General features: G+C 41.9%; 2 protein-coding genes and 1 long non-coding RNA gene across 5 annotated transcripts in view; 1 reads left to right on the plus strand and 2 right to left on the minus strand.

The window, feature by feature from the left end:
* The window catches only part of LOC138961056 (uncharacterized), a 4,338-nt gene extending 3,995 nt beyond the window's left edge, over nt 1-343 (minus strand). The window contains exon 1 of one of the 2 annotated variants that reach the window (XR_011454143.1): nt 268-343. This is a non-coding gene — a long non-coding RNA (uncharacterized lncRNA). Of the gene's footprint in view, nt 1-42; nt 204-267 lie in introns of those variants that run through there. The other variant, XR_011454144.1, reaches the window with a different exon arrangement.
* A 3,292-nt stretch (nt 344-3,635) lies between these two features.
* LOC138963260 (transmembrane protein 138-like) lies at nt 3,636-15,746 on the minus strand. The gene is made up of 5 exons (XM_070335324.1): nt 15,624-15,746; nt 13,294-13,548; nt 10,780-10,951; nt 5,499-5,577; nt 3,636-4,495 (listed from the first exon to the last, which is right to left on the minus strand). Exons 2-5 carry the CDS (start codon nt 13,416-13,418, stop codon nt 4,386-4,388), a joined length of 486 nt encoding a protein of 161 aa, XP_070191425.1. The 5' UTR covers nt 13,419-13,548; nt 15,624-15,746; the 3' UTR covers nt 3,636-4,385.
* Nucleotides 15,747-15,953: 207 nt separating this feature from the next.
* LOC138963261 (gamma-tubulin complex component 2-like) overlaps nt 15,954-16,355 on the plus strand; it is a 51,267-nt gene continuing 50,865 nt past the window's right edge. For both annotated transcript variants that reach the window (XM_070335325.1, XM_070335326.1), the window contains exon 1: nt 15,954-16,033. The gene's annotated coding sequence lies outside the window, so the exon portion shown is untranslated. The remainder of the gene's footprint in view (nt 16,034-16,355) is intronic.

Here is a 16,355-nt window from a genome sequence, read left to right on the forward strand (position 1 = left end):
GAATGTATTGTTTTGTCAATAACAAACGTTCCAACAACCTACCTTTCTTGTTTTTTGATTCACTTGAATATCACATTTTGTCTTCACTTGTGTAGGAAATTCATTCCTAAGAGCATCCCTTTCTCCACAAAGAGCACCCAGGCTGTTGTTTTTTCGTATATGGATGGATGATCTTATTTCATGTAAAAGTCCGACCAGATCCGAGTTGGTGAATTGAAGTGTGTGAACAGGAAAGACCCGTGTGCCTTTCAGAGGGATGCAACTTACCTTTGAGCCTATATTTACCCAAAACAGCAAAATCTACTGTGACAGCCAACACTCAGTGATGTGGTTGCCACTAAATTTAGCATTTGAAAGGTTTTTTTTTTAGTCTCTCCCTGTGAAAAAAAAGAACATTTGCCGGGTAAGGGGGGGGGGGGGGGGGGCTTCCAGAACCGAGGAGCCAATACAGCCCTAGCAAGTGTGTGAAACTTCTCACAAGCGAGGTGTGTGTGTGTGTGTGTGTGTGTGTGTGTGTGTGTGTGTGGTTGTGTATGTGTGTGTGTTTGTGTGTGAACCCTTTGATGACATCGTAAAGACATTGTTTGTCCTTATTATTGTAGACATCTGTATTTGATCCGCGTGGCTAATCTGACCTCTTGACGTTACAGCAAAAAGAAGTAAGTGGTGGTTTTCTTAGATACAGCTTACATGGAGCGATAAAATAGCCTTCATTTGATACCGATTGTCGTGTGATCTTTGTAATGCATCCATAATCATCTGCGTTTGATCCAAATGGGTGTAGTGACCTCTTCACATCACCATCAAAAGGATAGCGTGTGACATACGTAGCTTATGCTGAATTTTTCAACAAGAAAGTCTGCATTTCAGAAGGTCCTTCCTATCAACAGGCACAACACAAATACAATTATTAATCACAGTGCGGAGATAGTATCATAACAGTTAACTGGTGTGACTATAGCAAAACTGAAAATAATTTAACTGATTGTAAGTCTGTATCTACGTCATGCCTAAAAACTGTAATTGCCTACCTCACGAATTAACCAGCGAGTCAAATACCAGGCACTTTTGGAAACCGACACAATGTTCAGAAGTTCCAAAATAGGAACATCCAAAGGCAGACCCAGTTTGCCACAATTCAACATTCTTATTTTCATCTCTCCCTCTCTCTTACACACACACACACAAATACACACACATGCATGCACACACACACCCATGCATGTACACACACACAGACTGACACACACGCATACACGCACGCGCACACATACGACACACACCTCCCTCACGCTCTTGCAAAAACGTCTGGATCAAAATTCAAAATAGGAATTTAATAATCACATTGAACAGGGCATTTTATAAATAATCCATCAAGTTCAGTACAGTAGTACCTGCCATATCCGGTCACCCATTAGTCATTGCAAAGGTGACCGCAAATATCAGGTGGCCGTTCATTACAGGCCCCCTCCTCCTCCAAAAAAACCCCAAAAACACGATCAAGTTTTCATGAAGAAAAGAAAGCGATCATCCACGAGCCGCCGATTCATTGTCTCTGTTAGTTTTGCTTTCGTTTATACATCTTAATTATTTGCGTGTTTAACTCGATCGTCCTGGCTAAGCTATTGTTTCGTATGTTTCTATGTGTGTTGTTTGGATTATTATATATATGTATTTGAGTGTCAGATAAACAAGTGTTTCAAACTCACATCAGCTGTGATCGATCCGGAAGTGACTGCCGTAAATGTACATGTATGCGCATGTCTGTATTTACAGTTTGCGCATGCGTAAGTATTCATGTCGTCTGCTCGTGCTGTGCCGTCTGTGCACACAACACACACACACACCACAGGCGCTCGCCCGCGAAAGTGACAAGTGGCCGTTAAGTGGCCGCTCCTGTCGAGTAAGAGGGGCACCTTAGGGCAAAAATCAGTGACCGTTGACCGCGTCAGACAGGTTAACGGCCATTAAGAGTCAATTATAGAAGGAAAACTCATTAGTCATGGGAAAGCTGGCCGCTCCGGGCAGGTTCACGCCCACGAAAGGGCCGGAAATTGAAGGGACTACTGTAGTTCAAAGATTATATGCGATTTCACAAAGATTAAAACACTTTATTACAACAACGAAATGTGTAATGCAAACAGAACTAGTAGAACAGTGTTGAACATGGTAACTGCCAACCCAAAGCCAACAACGTTATCTTATTATAAAAGCATAAAATGAATAACTTGAAACACACACACATGCACACGCACACACACACACACACAGCCTTAACACTTAACAACCACTGGCATAAACAAAACATCATTTTGCAAAGCAAAATACCTGAGTAAGAAAACACTGACACTTACTCTCAGATCACAAAAAAAATCATGCTGTCTCTGTTAGGACGGACGGTTTGATAATTACTGGTACGTGTACCTGCATAAAGTCTGGACTTCAACAACTTAAATGCTGTGGAACCGAACCCCCCCGAACCCCCCCCCCCCCCCCCCCCCTCCACTAATCAAAAAATTGCTCCAGGGGCTTGCAACGTAGTACAATATATGACCTTACTGGGAGAATGCAAGTTTCAAGTACAAAGGACATTGACTATATTCTATACAAGAAACACTTAACAAGGATAAAAGGAGAAACAGAATCCGTTAGTCGCCTCTTACGACATGCTGGGGGGCATCGGGTAAATTCTTCCCCCTAACCCGCGGGGGGTAGGTTATGCACACAGGTCATTGGAGTAGATGTACTTTTAATGGACGGTTATGATACACACACTTTTTTTTTACATGGCTCTCACATTCATTCATTGTGACCAACTCTTCACAGTTAACTATTAAAAAATAAGATCATTAACACTACTCAGGATATGTCATATCAATTTTAACACAGGTTACTTGTTCAAGTACTTCTCACCACTATCTGAGACACAAAACGGTCATAAATTAAAAAGAATGATCACATCATAACCATTATAATCATGTAAGTTTGCAAAGAAGCATGAATGCATTCCAAAAATGAAGGAAACTTAGAAACGCTTGGAAGCAGATTTAATGATGGCAGTACACAAATACGGACAAGGCACACCCCTGACTACCTTAGATTACATATTCCTCACTGCAATGGTTCCTCTGCCAAACATTATTCCAAATGTAGCAGATTCACAACACATGAAGCACTAGCACATGTTTAAGATGCCTTCCTTGGCTTTGTGTATAAAAATGGTCTTGCAACTCACCATAGATCTGACTACGCTTTTTCTCGGGATAAGAGCATCATTGCACTCCTACACATATCAAACCTATTCCGCAAAACAATTCTACTCTGTTGAGAAAGCAGCCCGGTTGTAGAGTGTTGGTATGTTCTCGTCTTTATGTAAAACCCCGGCCAGATCCATGTCGACTGACAGGGAGGTCTACACAACAAGGATGGTACAGTCAAACCTGTCTAAGACCACCACCCAAGGGACCGCCCCAAACTGGTCAATATAAATAGGTGGTCACTATGGAATGGTGAACTATATAGAAGCACAAGTTAACTTTGATCGATCAGAGTGGTCTTTGTGGGCAGGTGGTTGCTTTCAAGAGGTGGTCGCCAAGCCAGGTTCCACTGTCCCGTAACTGCTGCAAACTTGCAGCATATCACATCTACTGAGTAAAATATCACAGTGTTATGCTTGTTGACCTTGTATTTCACAGGCAGCAGTCACTTTAACTTAGGAGTGTTTTCTTCTGCGACTTAACAGGCTGCACAGCTATACAGCAGAACCCACCCCCCCCCCCCCCTTTAATTAAAGGCCCCTAATTTAGGACTTCTCCCTTTTTCAGTAAGACCTGGATTTTTCAGATGTTTTGTACACAACCTCTGTGAATGTACATCCATTTTAAGACTCCCTTCTTGTATAGATATGATTTTATCAAATTGGTGGAGGTCTTAAAAGGGGGGTTGCACTGTACGGCAACCTCATGTCATTTTTTTCTACACAGGCGCCAGCTGCCAATGCCAAAAAAGAAAACTCTCTCAGGTCATATAATTACATAATTATGACGAGCTTACCTGAGTAAGTGAAGTCTAATTGTGGTTTTATCGACCACAATGTAGAGAGGAAAGGGATTACGTGAGATAGAACGCGGGAATACGTCACTGTTTAACGACGTGTAAATGGTGCAGAAAAAAGAGAAAGAGAGAGGAAAGGGATAGAGAGGGAAAACGGTTATCAGTATAACTCTGAAGACAACTAAGGGCGAGGCACGTAATCCCTTTCCTCTCTACATTGTGGTCGATAAAACCACAATTAGACTTCACTTACTCAGGTAAGCTGAATTTCCAACTCTACGCACACCTAGCGTGGAAATGTCAAGTAAAGAGTATATGTACAGCTGATCTCATTATCTCCTGCGTTCAAATTCTCGGTGTATCCACTCTGAATCCTGGTAGTAGCGAGGATCTCCTAACTTCAGTGCTGTACGTTTGTAGAAGTAGTAATGCAAAACGGCACCTGTAAAACCAAGCGTGCAAAGGAAACTTACATTTCAGATATATTACAACATCATTTGGATACATACTATCAGTTACATACACTATCACTTACATTCAACATGGTCCATTGCTGACAATAAGAGAGTGCGCAATCCCACACACCGCTAGTCTTATGTGTAAAGGTTAACAAAAATGATGCATAAATTTAGCAAAGAACAAAAATTTTCACTCTGTTAAATATGATCCTGAATTTTATGAGCATGACCTCCTGCATGCATTTCTTCAACATTTGAATTTGAACCTTTAAAAGTACACGTATTATCAGTTAGTTTATCAATCAATCAATCAATATGAGGCTTATATCGCGCGTATTCCGTGGGTACAGGGATTTTTTTATTTATTATTTTTTATTTTATTTAAATTTTTATGCAATTTATATCGCGCACACATTCAAGGCGCAGGGATTTATTTATGCCGTGTGAGATGGAATTTTTTACACAATACATCACGCATTCACATCGGCCAGCAGATCGCAGCCATTTCGGCGCATATCCTACTTTTCACGGCCTATTATTCCAAGTCACACGGGTATTTTGGTGGACATTTGTATCTATGCCTAAACAATTTTGCCAGGAAAGACCCTTTTGTCAATCGTGGGATCTTTAACATGCACACCCCAATGTAGTGTACACGAAGGGACCTCGGTTTTTTGTCTCATCCGAAAGACTAGCACTTGAACCCACCACCTAGGTTAGGAAAGGGGGGAGAAAATTGCTAACGCCCTGACCCAGGGTCGAACTCGCAACCTCTCGCTTCCGAGCGCAAGTGGGTTACCACTCGGCCACCCAGTCCATGGAAAATTCTACCTTATACATGGAAAGTCAGATTCTAATGACCTCAATAACACATATGTTCTCTGGTGTTGTTATTGAAAATGCCACTTTCATCCCACCGTACAGTATCTTTCTGTGTGCCTAATCCCAAGTAATATAAAGTTCAAAAAGTTGTTTTTAAATACTCACAAGTACGTTGTATAATGAAGAGGGCTTGATAACCTTTGTTGCTCCACACGAACATGTCCACATCACCCCATCTCCGTTCCTGAATCCATAAACATTGTTTTTTATTATATCAAATTATAACATTGCATCATAGAAAATTGCTGCCCTACATGCCAAGTAAGTAAGTAATCTTAGAAAATGACCCACACATAAAAAAAACTCCATGTGACAGTTTTAAAATAAATGTGCCCGCATATTAACTGTCGTACAAACATTTTTTTACATTCCTAATAATTTGTACATTTGAGTTATCACTGACAAAAAAATGACACTCAAGTGGGAATGATCATGAAAATGAAAAGAAAATTAAAAAAAGTAAAGCTTGCCTGCAAATTGCACCATGAAAATAAAATAAAGAATTTCCTGCGAAAATCTGGTTGATGACAGCAATTTTCCACTTTACATCACTAAATTAAAAATGGTACATGTGATTTTGTCTGTCACTTGAGTCAAGTTTGGATTTGCAGTAAATTACCATGGTAGATTATATGTGGTTTTCTTTGTCACCAGAAAACAATTTGAAAACACACAGACACACACACTGAATTTGAGTTGTTCCCACCACCTGCACAATCAGGCCAGGCAAAACAGTCTATGAGGCTGTAGGAAACACATTTTCATTTGTTTCTGTGTTCATATTTTTCTCTTACGATTTTCCACTGGATAAAGCTTCAGACTATGAAGTTTTTCATACTTTACTGACCAAAACTGCCCAATATAACAAAATGCACAACATTATAAAAGAAAACAAACACACACACACTTAGCAAATCACACACACACAAACACAAAGATACACCTAATTAACTGCATATATATCTCTTGAGCCAAAAACAGAACAAGCAAATCACACACACCGAATATGTCAATGAAACACAATCATGACTTCAAGACTAAACGAATGAATTATGGCCGACCCCCAAACCATTCCATCTAGTTCTACCATCAATTCATAGCAGGAGGCACAAAATCCTCCCCAAAGCCTGCAAGCCCTACACCCAAACAATACCAAACAATAGCAGCAAAAGGAACTGTCAAGACAGCAACCAATGTTAATGCAGGCCTGCAACATGTTATCTTAGCCTGTACAGTCCAACCTGCCCCTCTTGGTAACGACCACCGACCCACAAAGACCACCGACCCACAAAGACCACCGACCCACAAAGACCACCTACCCACAAAGACCACCGACCCACAAAGACCACCGACCCACAAAGACCACTGACCCACAAAGACCACTGACCCACAAAGACCACCGACCAACAAAGACCACCGACCCACAAAGACCACCGACCAACAAAGACTACTCCACAGCATCCAGGACTAGTTTTCCTTCTACATCAATACATGTTTATAATTCACCTTTCTAAAGCGACCACCTGTCTATAACAATTACTCGGAAGCGAGAGGTTGCGAGTTCGACCCTGGGTCAGGGCGTTAGCAATTTTCTCCCCCCTTTCCTAACCTAGGTGGTGGGTTCAAGTGCTAGTCTTTCGGATGAGACGAAAAACCGAGGTCCCTTCGTGTACACTACATTGGGGTGTGCACGTTAAAGATCCCACGATTGACAAAAGAGTCTTTCCTGGCAAAATTGTATAGGCATAGATAAAAATGTCCACCAAAATACCCGTGTGACTTAGAATAATAGGCCGTGAAAAGTAGGATATGCGCCGAAATGGCTGCGATCTGCTGGCCGATGTGAATGCGTGATACATTGTGTAAAAAAATTCCATCTCACACGGCATAAATAAATCCCTGCGCCTTGAATATGTGCGCAATATAAATTGCATAAAAATAAAAAATAAAATTAAAAATAAATCCCTGCGCTTAGAACTGTACCCACGGAATACGCGCGATATAAGCCTCATATTGATTGATTGTTGGTCGGTCCTTTGGCTGGTCGTTAAAGACAGGTTCGACAGCAGTTAAAAGCACAGAAATATTCAAACACTTAAGTTAAAGGCAGAACATTTGGCAACAATTAACAACACAGGACACACCGATGCCTCTTGAGAGTCTGAACGGGACGCCGTTCAACCATGACCATGTACTTTATACCCTTCAAACACTCTTAGTCACAATAAAACACCCCCCCCACTTTACCTACTTCAATTCTGACGCGTTTTTGCTGTGGAAAAAAAATACCGTCACTTCTAATGTTTTAAGAACAATTCAATATGCCCTTGGGGCTCCATTAAGAATTCAATTATTGTGTCACGATATTTTGCAAAAATTGACCTGTGGTTGAAAAAAATGCCTAAGGCAAAACAAAAAAAAATAGGTGTGGTTACGGTAACATAGCCAAAAAAATAGGGTAGGAAGGTAGGCAATCACTTTTTTTTTTTATTTAACTTTTTTTTCTTAATAGCAGAGCAACCAAGCGTGTAGCACTCGCAACCGAAGAAGATGCCGCCATTTTTTTTTCATGGCAAGCGTCTGTTGGGTCTTTTTAGTAGAAGGAGTTATTTCCCTTGCATCGTCTGTCGTCTGCATGACGACTCGAGCGCTTTCGCTTTCATTGCGTTTTATGCACTCGTTTTCTTGGTGTTTTCTTGTGTGTTTTTTGACAAATGTAATAAAAAGTTATAGGGTCGGCCCCTAAAAATAGGGTAGGTCGGGTTACCGTAACCACACCTATTTTTTTTTTAGGACTAAACAGAACAATAGGACATTATAGAGACAGAGTATCCTTCACAAAACACCGTGCATGTATCTCATTATGTGCATGTGATTGAACAGAGCAATAATTCATGAGAAAATTATGCAGAAAAAGGAACTTCTACAGAATATATGTTTGACTATTGCAACTGAAAGTACCACATGTAATAAGTTTTATAACACAACAACAGAAATTGTCTACAGTAGGCATTGGATTGCTCAAATCTAGCTTCTTCTTCTTCTTCTGCGTTCGACAGACTGCACGATATCTCTCAAATCTAGCGAACAGTGCTTGGTCATTGGTGCATAAATTCAACACAAAACGCCATTAAGGAAAACATACTTACACACCCTACCACACACACATACTCAAAGGACCTCACAGACAATATATATGTCGTAACAAAATCTGGTAATTGCCGAATTCGTGAAATCGGCAACCTATTTGCCGAATTCGTGAAATCGGCAATCGCTTGCCGAGAACGCGAATTCGACAGGCTATTGCCGAAATCGTGAAAGGCCAGATTAAAGTTGTCGAATTCGTGAAATCGGCAACGGATTTCACGTAATCGTCAATCGATTTCACGAAATCGACGATTTTGTCGATTTCACGAATTCGGCAACGTTAAACATGTTTTGGTGCAACAGAATGTAGTGTAGCTGAGCTGTCACGCGTCTGATGGCAAACTGAACTGTTCTCTGTGCTCATCTTCTTCTTCTTCTTCTTCGTCCTGTGGTAACCCCGTCGACTTGGAGTTAACTCCACAATGTTCAGTCACTTTCACGTGCATATCGGTCTTTATGTAATTGAAATAAACGGTGAAAAATAGTCACCCTTTAAAAAGAAAAATGTGGAGCCCAAATTATATTCACAATTTCCTTCATAACAAGGAAGCTTTTAATGACGGAGGCGCTGTTTGCCGACAGGTTTGATGATGCCATCAGAAAAGAGAAATTTAGCGTGCACATTCTACAAATTAGAAAGGATTACAATACAATGATTTCAACACTTGCTGGTCTGCACTCCGCTCATGGCGGACAAGGGTTTTCCAAGTGCTCTTGCGGGTCAACCTGCTCATCAAAACGATGCACATGCAAGAAATCCGCCGTGAAGTGCAACAGCCACTGCCACCCAAGAAACGGGAAATGTACCAACAAATAAGACGTCGTGGAAAGTTGTGGTGTTACCTTACTTGTAACATTACACATGGATGATACATTATACTTACCTTAGACACGGATATTACATGTCGTCTTGAGCAATTACACTTTTCCTACTTTTTCGACTTCTCTTGTCCCTGACGTTTCGTGGGACTGACGTTGTGGCGTAACATCACTTGCGTTGCACATAAATGGTCTTGATCAATAATACTATTTTCAGTTGTTTCTTGTCCTTGTATTTTCCTGGAACGTTATGGTAGCTTATACTCACCTTAGACACGAATATTACATGTCGTCTTGAGCAATTGCTGTTTTCCTACTTTTTCGACTTCTCTTGTCCCCGACGTTTCGTGCGACTGACGTTGTGGCGTAACATCACTTACCTTGCACATACATGGTCTTGAGCAATTACCGTACTACTATTTTCAGTTGTTTCTTGTCCCTGTATTTTGCTGCTTAACTTACCTTAGACATGGATACTACATGTTGTCTTGAGCAATTTCTGTTTATCTACTTTTCCAACTTGTCTTTTCCCTGAATTTTCCCATTTTCCCTGAAATTTGCACATGCATGGTCTTCAGCAATGATAATTATTAAACAAACAAAAGTGCCGTGCTCGTTCATGCCATTGTCATTCTACGCACATACACACCACCACCACCACCACCACCACCACCACACAAGACACACACACACACACCACTACCACACAAGACACACACACACCACCACCACCACCACAACCACACAAGACACACACACACACACACACACACACACACACACCACCACACAAGACCCGCAAGACCACACCACGCACACACACACACCACCACCAAAACCATCATCACACAAGACACACACACACACCACCACCACACAAGACACACACACACACACACACACACACACCACCACCACCGCCATCACACAAGACACACACACGTACACACACACACACACACACACACACACACATATACACACGCAGTCACACACAAGGCCATATTCACCGATTTACCTTCCTCTATCTCATTTATTCAGTCAACTCGTGACAAATCGGCTACAGAAAATTCTGTTGTACCAAAACCTGTTTAAAGTTGCCGAATTCGTGAAATCGACAAAATCGTCGATTTCGTGAAATCGATTGCCGATTTCGTGAAATCAGTTGCCGATTTCACGAATTCGACAACTTTAATCAGGCCTTTCACAATTTCGGCAATAGCCTGCCGAATTCGCGATCTCGGCAAGCGATTGCCGATTTCACGAATTCGGCAAATAGGTTGCCGATTTCATGAATTCGGCAATTACCAGATTTCGCTACGACATATATATGTATACATGTCCTACAACCACCGTATAGATCTAGCTCCATACAGACTACTTCCCAGCATAAGTGCTGGACGAAGTCTAAACCACTGACCATGGTCCACACATGAAGGCCAAGGCAGAGGGAGAAGTAGATGAAGCAGATGCAGATGGGGACCTTGAATTTGCTGACCAGAATGCTGACCAGTCCCGCCTGGAAGATGAAGGTGTTGAAGAAGAGCAGGAAAATGATGATGACAGCAAACACGATGCAGATGTCTTGAATCCTGAAACATCAAAAACAGAATATATATATATATAGCTATTCTGATGAACACGTGGGGGAATTCGGGGGCTGTGATTGGATGGTCTCTTCCAATCATCAAAGCATAATGCTACGGAAGTCAGCCATTTTTCTCAATATCCAAAAGCATATTGTCAATAACAAAGACGCATGGTTCCGGTTTACCCATCTGTACCACGGCGATGTTTCTATCGACAACAGCATACACTGACAACTTAAAAAGCTGTTTCAACAACTGTGTTGTGAAATCGAATGCACTTGGAGTCAGTTTTTCTTCCAAAGTCAGAAAGCGTCTAGCGGTGTGCATGTCTGCGAAAACTGTCATTTTGTAAGTTTGGAACAACAAATCAAGGTCATAACAGCTATATAATCGCTATTGTGTTTTCAGCGTAGCAATAGGGTCCGATATTTAGACTCGAACAAGTATAATGCGACTCGTCTTCGACTCGTCGGCATTATACTTGTCTCGTCTAAATATCGGACCCTATTGCTACGCTGAAAACACAATAGCTGTTAATATATTTTTGTTTTAATACAACCACATCAACCTTTGGGGAAAAAAAATTCCTGACATTTTCCAGTATTTTACCAGTACAAAACGTCAAAACATCAGAAATGAAATTGGCAACCGATCATACATACCAGCTGAATTTGTTTTCTCCTGACAAATAAGGTGTTAGTACTGTAACCACAGTATTTTAGACTTGGTTTGGTTGTCTGTGTCACAAAGATGTGAGTAGCATATTTGTGAGGTGAAACCACGTCGTGTTTTTAACCTCCCTAAATGTTGCACAGGCGATGGTAGCTGACGGGACTGGCGTTATTCACGTGTTTCTTGTGTTCCACGCAAAACTGGCTTTAGCTTGATATGAGCTGTGTTTGAGACATGTAGCTGGTCGGGGGTAAATAACGTCACAGCGTTTGAGATTTTCAACCGGGAAGGTTGTTCAGCGTGTGTCAGACTTGTTCTGGGAACAAGTACTCTTTCAAGAGACGGGTCTCTTAAGGTAAATGATTTACTATGTTGTATATTATTGACGTTGGAATACATAGCTGGAGCGTAAAGGTTAGTGTGTATAAAGTGCACCCAATCTTAGTGTGAAGCGTTGAGAGAATTCTTGATGTAATTGTTTCATGGGGAATTTCTTGAACATAATTGCTACGCATTTATGTTATGTTTAAGACGGTCATGCTTTGTATGGGGAGTGTTATTCATAGATTAAGTATTAGTTTGGATATTGAATGTGGACGGAATGTGAACGTGGAATGAACGAGAATGTATGAGTGGTACATGAACGTTTGGAAGAAGAGATGGTTTTAGAGAATGTTGTATTAAGACTTGGTTAAATTCTTTAGGAGTTTCCATGAGGGATTTCCATGGCGTATAAGGGAGGGACCTTACACGAGAGAAGCGCTAGACGACGGTGGAAGCAAGGGACCACCTCGGCGCAGATGACTAGACGAGTGGAGTCTTCATCGATACCGGTCGTAGCTGACGACGGTTGTTTCCGCTACGGGCGGAAGGGTTTCTCGGGGAGAAACCTGGAAGGTGTGTGTTGGCATCTTCAGTGAGAGGTGTGTTGGCATCTTCAGTGAAAGGTGTGTGTTGGCATCTTCAGCGAAAGGTGTGTGTTAGCATCTCTGTGTGTTGGCATCTGAATTCATTATTCTACGAGGATTCAGCGAGACAAGTAAGTGAACTGGCGACATGCAGTGAGCCGTGATACGAACTCGTGAGTGTCTGTTGGTACCTTCTTGTGTGCGTTAATCTATATTTGAGAAAGTATTGTTATAATATGTATTTACATGCCTTGAGTGAAAGCTGGAAGATTGTGCGAACTGTGTGTTGAAAAGTTGTTCGTATTGATGTATTTAAAGTGAAGAAGTATGTTGTTCTTGGTTGAGGAAATAATGAGCCTGCATCCTCCCAAATTCTGTTTTTGAAGTGTTTGGTGTGAAAGGGTAGAGACAGTGCAAAAGGGCAGAACACGCATAATAAATTCACATGCAAACCACTTCGTGACAGTCTGCCATAAACGACTGGCCATTCTTTCCGAGAGTCAGGATTCGTACGTTTGTACTTCTGAGAAAATATTGGTTTGGAAAATAACTAGCATGATCATTGAATAAAATTTATCTCATTCTTCCTGTTCAGCGACAGCCTTCCTGTTTACACATTTTTTTGCTATCAAGGTTTGGTATGAAAGTCTCTGCACAATAACCATAGGATTTTGATGACAATGGCTTGTTTCAGCTTGGAAGTCAAACATTTTCCTATCAATGAGGTTGCAAATGCAGGTTCTTATAACTTCTAACAGTACGTACACATATAACACAAGGAGGATGACATTCTGGAAGCGCAGCATTTCAGTAAAGGTGTTCATGAAAATATCAACCCCAAGCAGCAAATATTGCAGGAACAAGATGGGTCGATATCGTCCGACCAACATCTTGTCGCTTTTCTTGTGCTGTGGGCACTCTCAGATAAAATCTTCCACTCCACTCAGACAAGGTGGAGAGACCTGGGTATCCTATGGAACTATGCAACACAGCCTTTTCACAGGGCCATCATGATGTATTCTGGAACAAACAAAACCAGCAGAACAAATTGTAAATATTATAAAAACAATCTCATTCTCATTAGAATTTAGATTGTGATCATAAAAGCCCTTTCATAAACTTTAAAGTCAACTACCTGAAAGATAAGCCACTATCCTTTTCAATGTTTTCAATACAAAATGAACATCAAACATGAACCTTTTAGTTCCATACTTGTCCTCCACCATTACCCCATGTATGAGTGGTGTGTGTGTGTGTGTGTGTGTGTGTGTGGGTGGGTGGGTGGGTGGGTGTGTGTGTGTGTGTGTGTGTGTGTGTGTGTGGTTCCATGACTTGAACTTGAACTTGAAGTTTACTATGTGGTAGGCTGTGTAGCCTTTACATAGGTCCTATTACTAGACTGTAGCATGCGTGGCGGGCTATTTTACAATCTAGACTAGGCAGGTAGGGTTGTACATAGAAGTACTGTGGCGCCAGAAATTGTCTATCCTGGTCTTAAAGCTGTTGACTGATGGCGCTGTTACTGCCTCTTCAGGCAAACTGTTCCAGGTGTTCACTACTCGCTGGGAGAAGTAATTGCTTCGTACGTTCAGTCTACAGTGGTCTTTGCCGAGTTTCAGAGAGTGGCCTCTAGTGTCTCTACTGCTGATGGGCTCAAAGTGGGGTCTGTCCGCTTCGTACATGCCGTGCACATACTTGAAGGTGTCTATCATGTCGCCCCGCAGGCGACGGTGTTCCAGGCTTGGAAGTTTCAGAGCTTTCAGCCTCTCACAGTAGGGCTCGTCTTTCAGACCTGGAATGAGTTTGGTCGCTCTGCGTTGCACGTTCTCCACTTCAGCACATAGCGTCTTGTTGTGTGGCTGCCACACTGAGTGCCCGTATTCCAGCTTGGGTCGGACCAGACTCTTGTATAGTTGGATGAACATTTCCTCCGTCAGGTAGTCAAAAGTTCTCCTGATGACGCCCACGATCTGGTTGGCCTTTCCAGAGACTATGCTGACGTGTTCTTTGAAGCTCAGTCTGTTGTCGACGTGCACACCCAAGTCTTTCTCCACTTCACTCTCCTGTAGCTCAATGTTGACATCCACTCCTCCCCTCTTCCCCTTCATAAAGTACTTTGCCTCGGACTTCTTGTTGCCGAGCTTCAAGGTGTGGCACTTATCTGGGTGGAAGCGGAGCAGCCAGTTGTCCGACCACTGTTGTAGACTGTCCAGGTCATGCTGTAGTGCCTCTGGCCCCCCCTCTGTGTCGCTGCGAGTGTAGACCTTCGTATCGTCGGCGAATAGGCGGACAGGACAGGAACACACCTCCGGCAGGTCGTTGATGTAGATGACGAAGAGTAGAGGCCCGCAAACACTGCCTTGCGGCACGCCGCTAGTAACTTTAGCTTGCTGTGAGGATGCTCCGTTGACCACTACGCACTGGGTTCTGTCCGTGAGGAATGACTCCACCCATCTTAGGACCTTTCCTTGGATTCCGTGGGCCGCAACTTTTGACAGCAGACGTTTGTGAGGCACCGAGTCGAACGCTTTCATGAAATCAGTGTAGATGATGTCCACACTCCCGCCATCGTCAAGAACCTCAGTCCAGGCATCCAAAACATCCAGGAGTTGAGTCACGCATGACCGACCTGCGACGAAACCGTGCTGCTCTTTGTGGATAAGGTTATTCTCTGCCAGGTGCTTCATGACTTAAATGTTATCAATTCATTGTCGTTGACATTTTTAGTAAAGTGTGACAATGTTGAAGTAGTGGCATGCCATTGTCAGAAGCTACATACAAATCCAAGGTATGGTTTGGTATGTGAGTGTCACTGACAGTGACAGTCGGTTTTTGGGACGTACAGTACCGTTCACTCTTTTGATTCACTTATATCTATCTCTGTCACTTAAAAACATTATCCCTAACGCGCGAGTGGCAACATTTAATTTAAACTCCCTGCTGCTTACAGTTACCGCTCTATTACATGACAATAACAGCACAAACGAGCGAGTTACAAACCCGAGCTATTCGAAGACGAAAGATCGCGTAAAATAAGACAAACCATCTCCATAAATGTAAAATAAAGACTCAAATTGACGCAGCTTTTAACTCACATCTTCGTGATTTTACCCAAAGTCACCATAATCTCACGGTTTTTCCGTAGAGCATACTAAACACTGAGAGAAAACATGTTGAGACTTCTCCCTGCAACAGGCCCGCCATGCTGTTTACAGTCGATACGAAATCTCACGCGAACTGTGGAAATCTCGAAAAATGTCAGAAATATTGACTTTACACAGATTACAGTTTGTGCTTTCATAGCAGAGAATCACAAAAGAAGATTAATATTTAGACTATTCTATTTCATACTTTGTTTCTTAAATGTACTGAAATAAACTTGCGGATAAAAAATTTTGGCTGAAAGATTACGTGCACTATTGAAACAAACATGGCGCGGGAATCAACTTGTCTTTGACAACACCACAACAATCTTCAGCGATTTTCTTGTTTTCTGTGTTGATAGGTATGATACTAGATAGTGAACCTAAATAAGAAACACATGTTGATTTGTTTGCCTCGTCTGTATGCTGTGAATGCTGATCTATGTCATGAAAGGACGATGTAGCGTTGAGTGGTTAGGTCTGGGTCTACGGTACAATACTGGTGGCTACTTCAGAAATATGATTGGGATTGGGAATGGATTCTTATCTAACTGAAACAGAAAGGCTACATTTTCAAAATCTAAATGCTTTGAAAAAGCTGCTACTTTGTGCAGTCATACTCACGATTTCACTGTGAAGTGTCTGGCACTTCCTGTAAGTGTAACATAACATTACAATGTTCAG

Source organism: Littorina saxatilis, linkage group LG3, assembly GCF_037325665.1.
Source record: "Littorina saxatilis isolate snail1 linkage group LG3, US_GU_Lsax_2.0, whole genome shotgun sequence".
Classification (NCBI taxonomy): Eukaryota; Metazoa; Mollusca; class Gastropoda; order Littorinimorpha; family Littorinidae; genus Littorina; species Littorina saxatilis.

What these genes read in the sequence shown, in the direction of transcription:
- LOC138963260 (XM_070335324.1), bottom strand. Translation starts at nt 13,418, where the DNA reads ATGTTGGTCGGACGATATCGACCCATCTTGTTCCTGCAATATTTGCTG. An exon ending in ATCCTCCTTGTGTTATATGT is followed by an intron (nt 10,952 to 13,293) that starts GTACGTACTGTT and finishes TTGATGTTTCAG; the next exon opens with GATTCAAGACATCTGCATCG. An exon ending in CTTCATTATACAACGTACTT is followed by an intron (nt 4,496 to 5,498) that starts GTGAGTATTTAA and finishes TTGGTTTTACAG; the next exon opens with GTGCCGTTTTGCATTACTAC.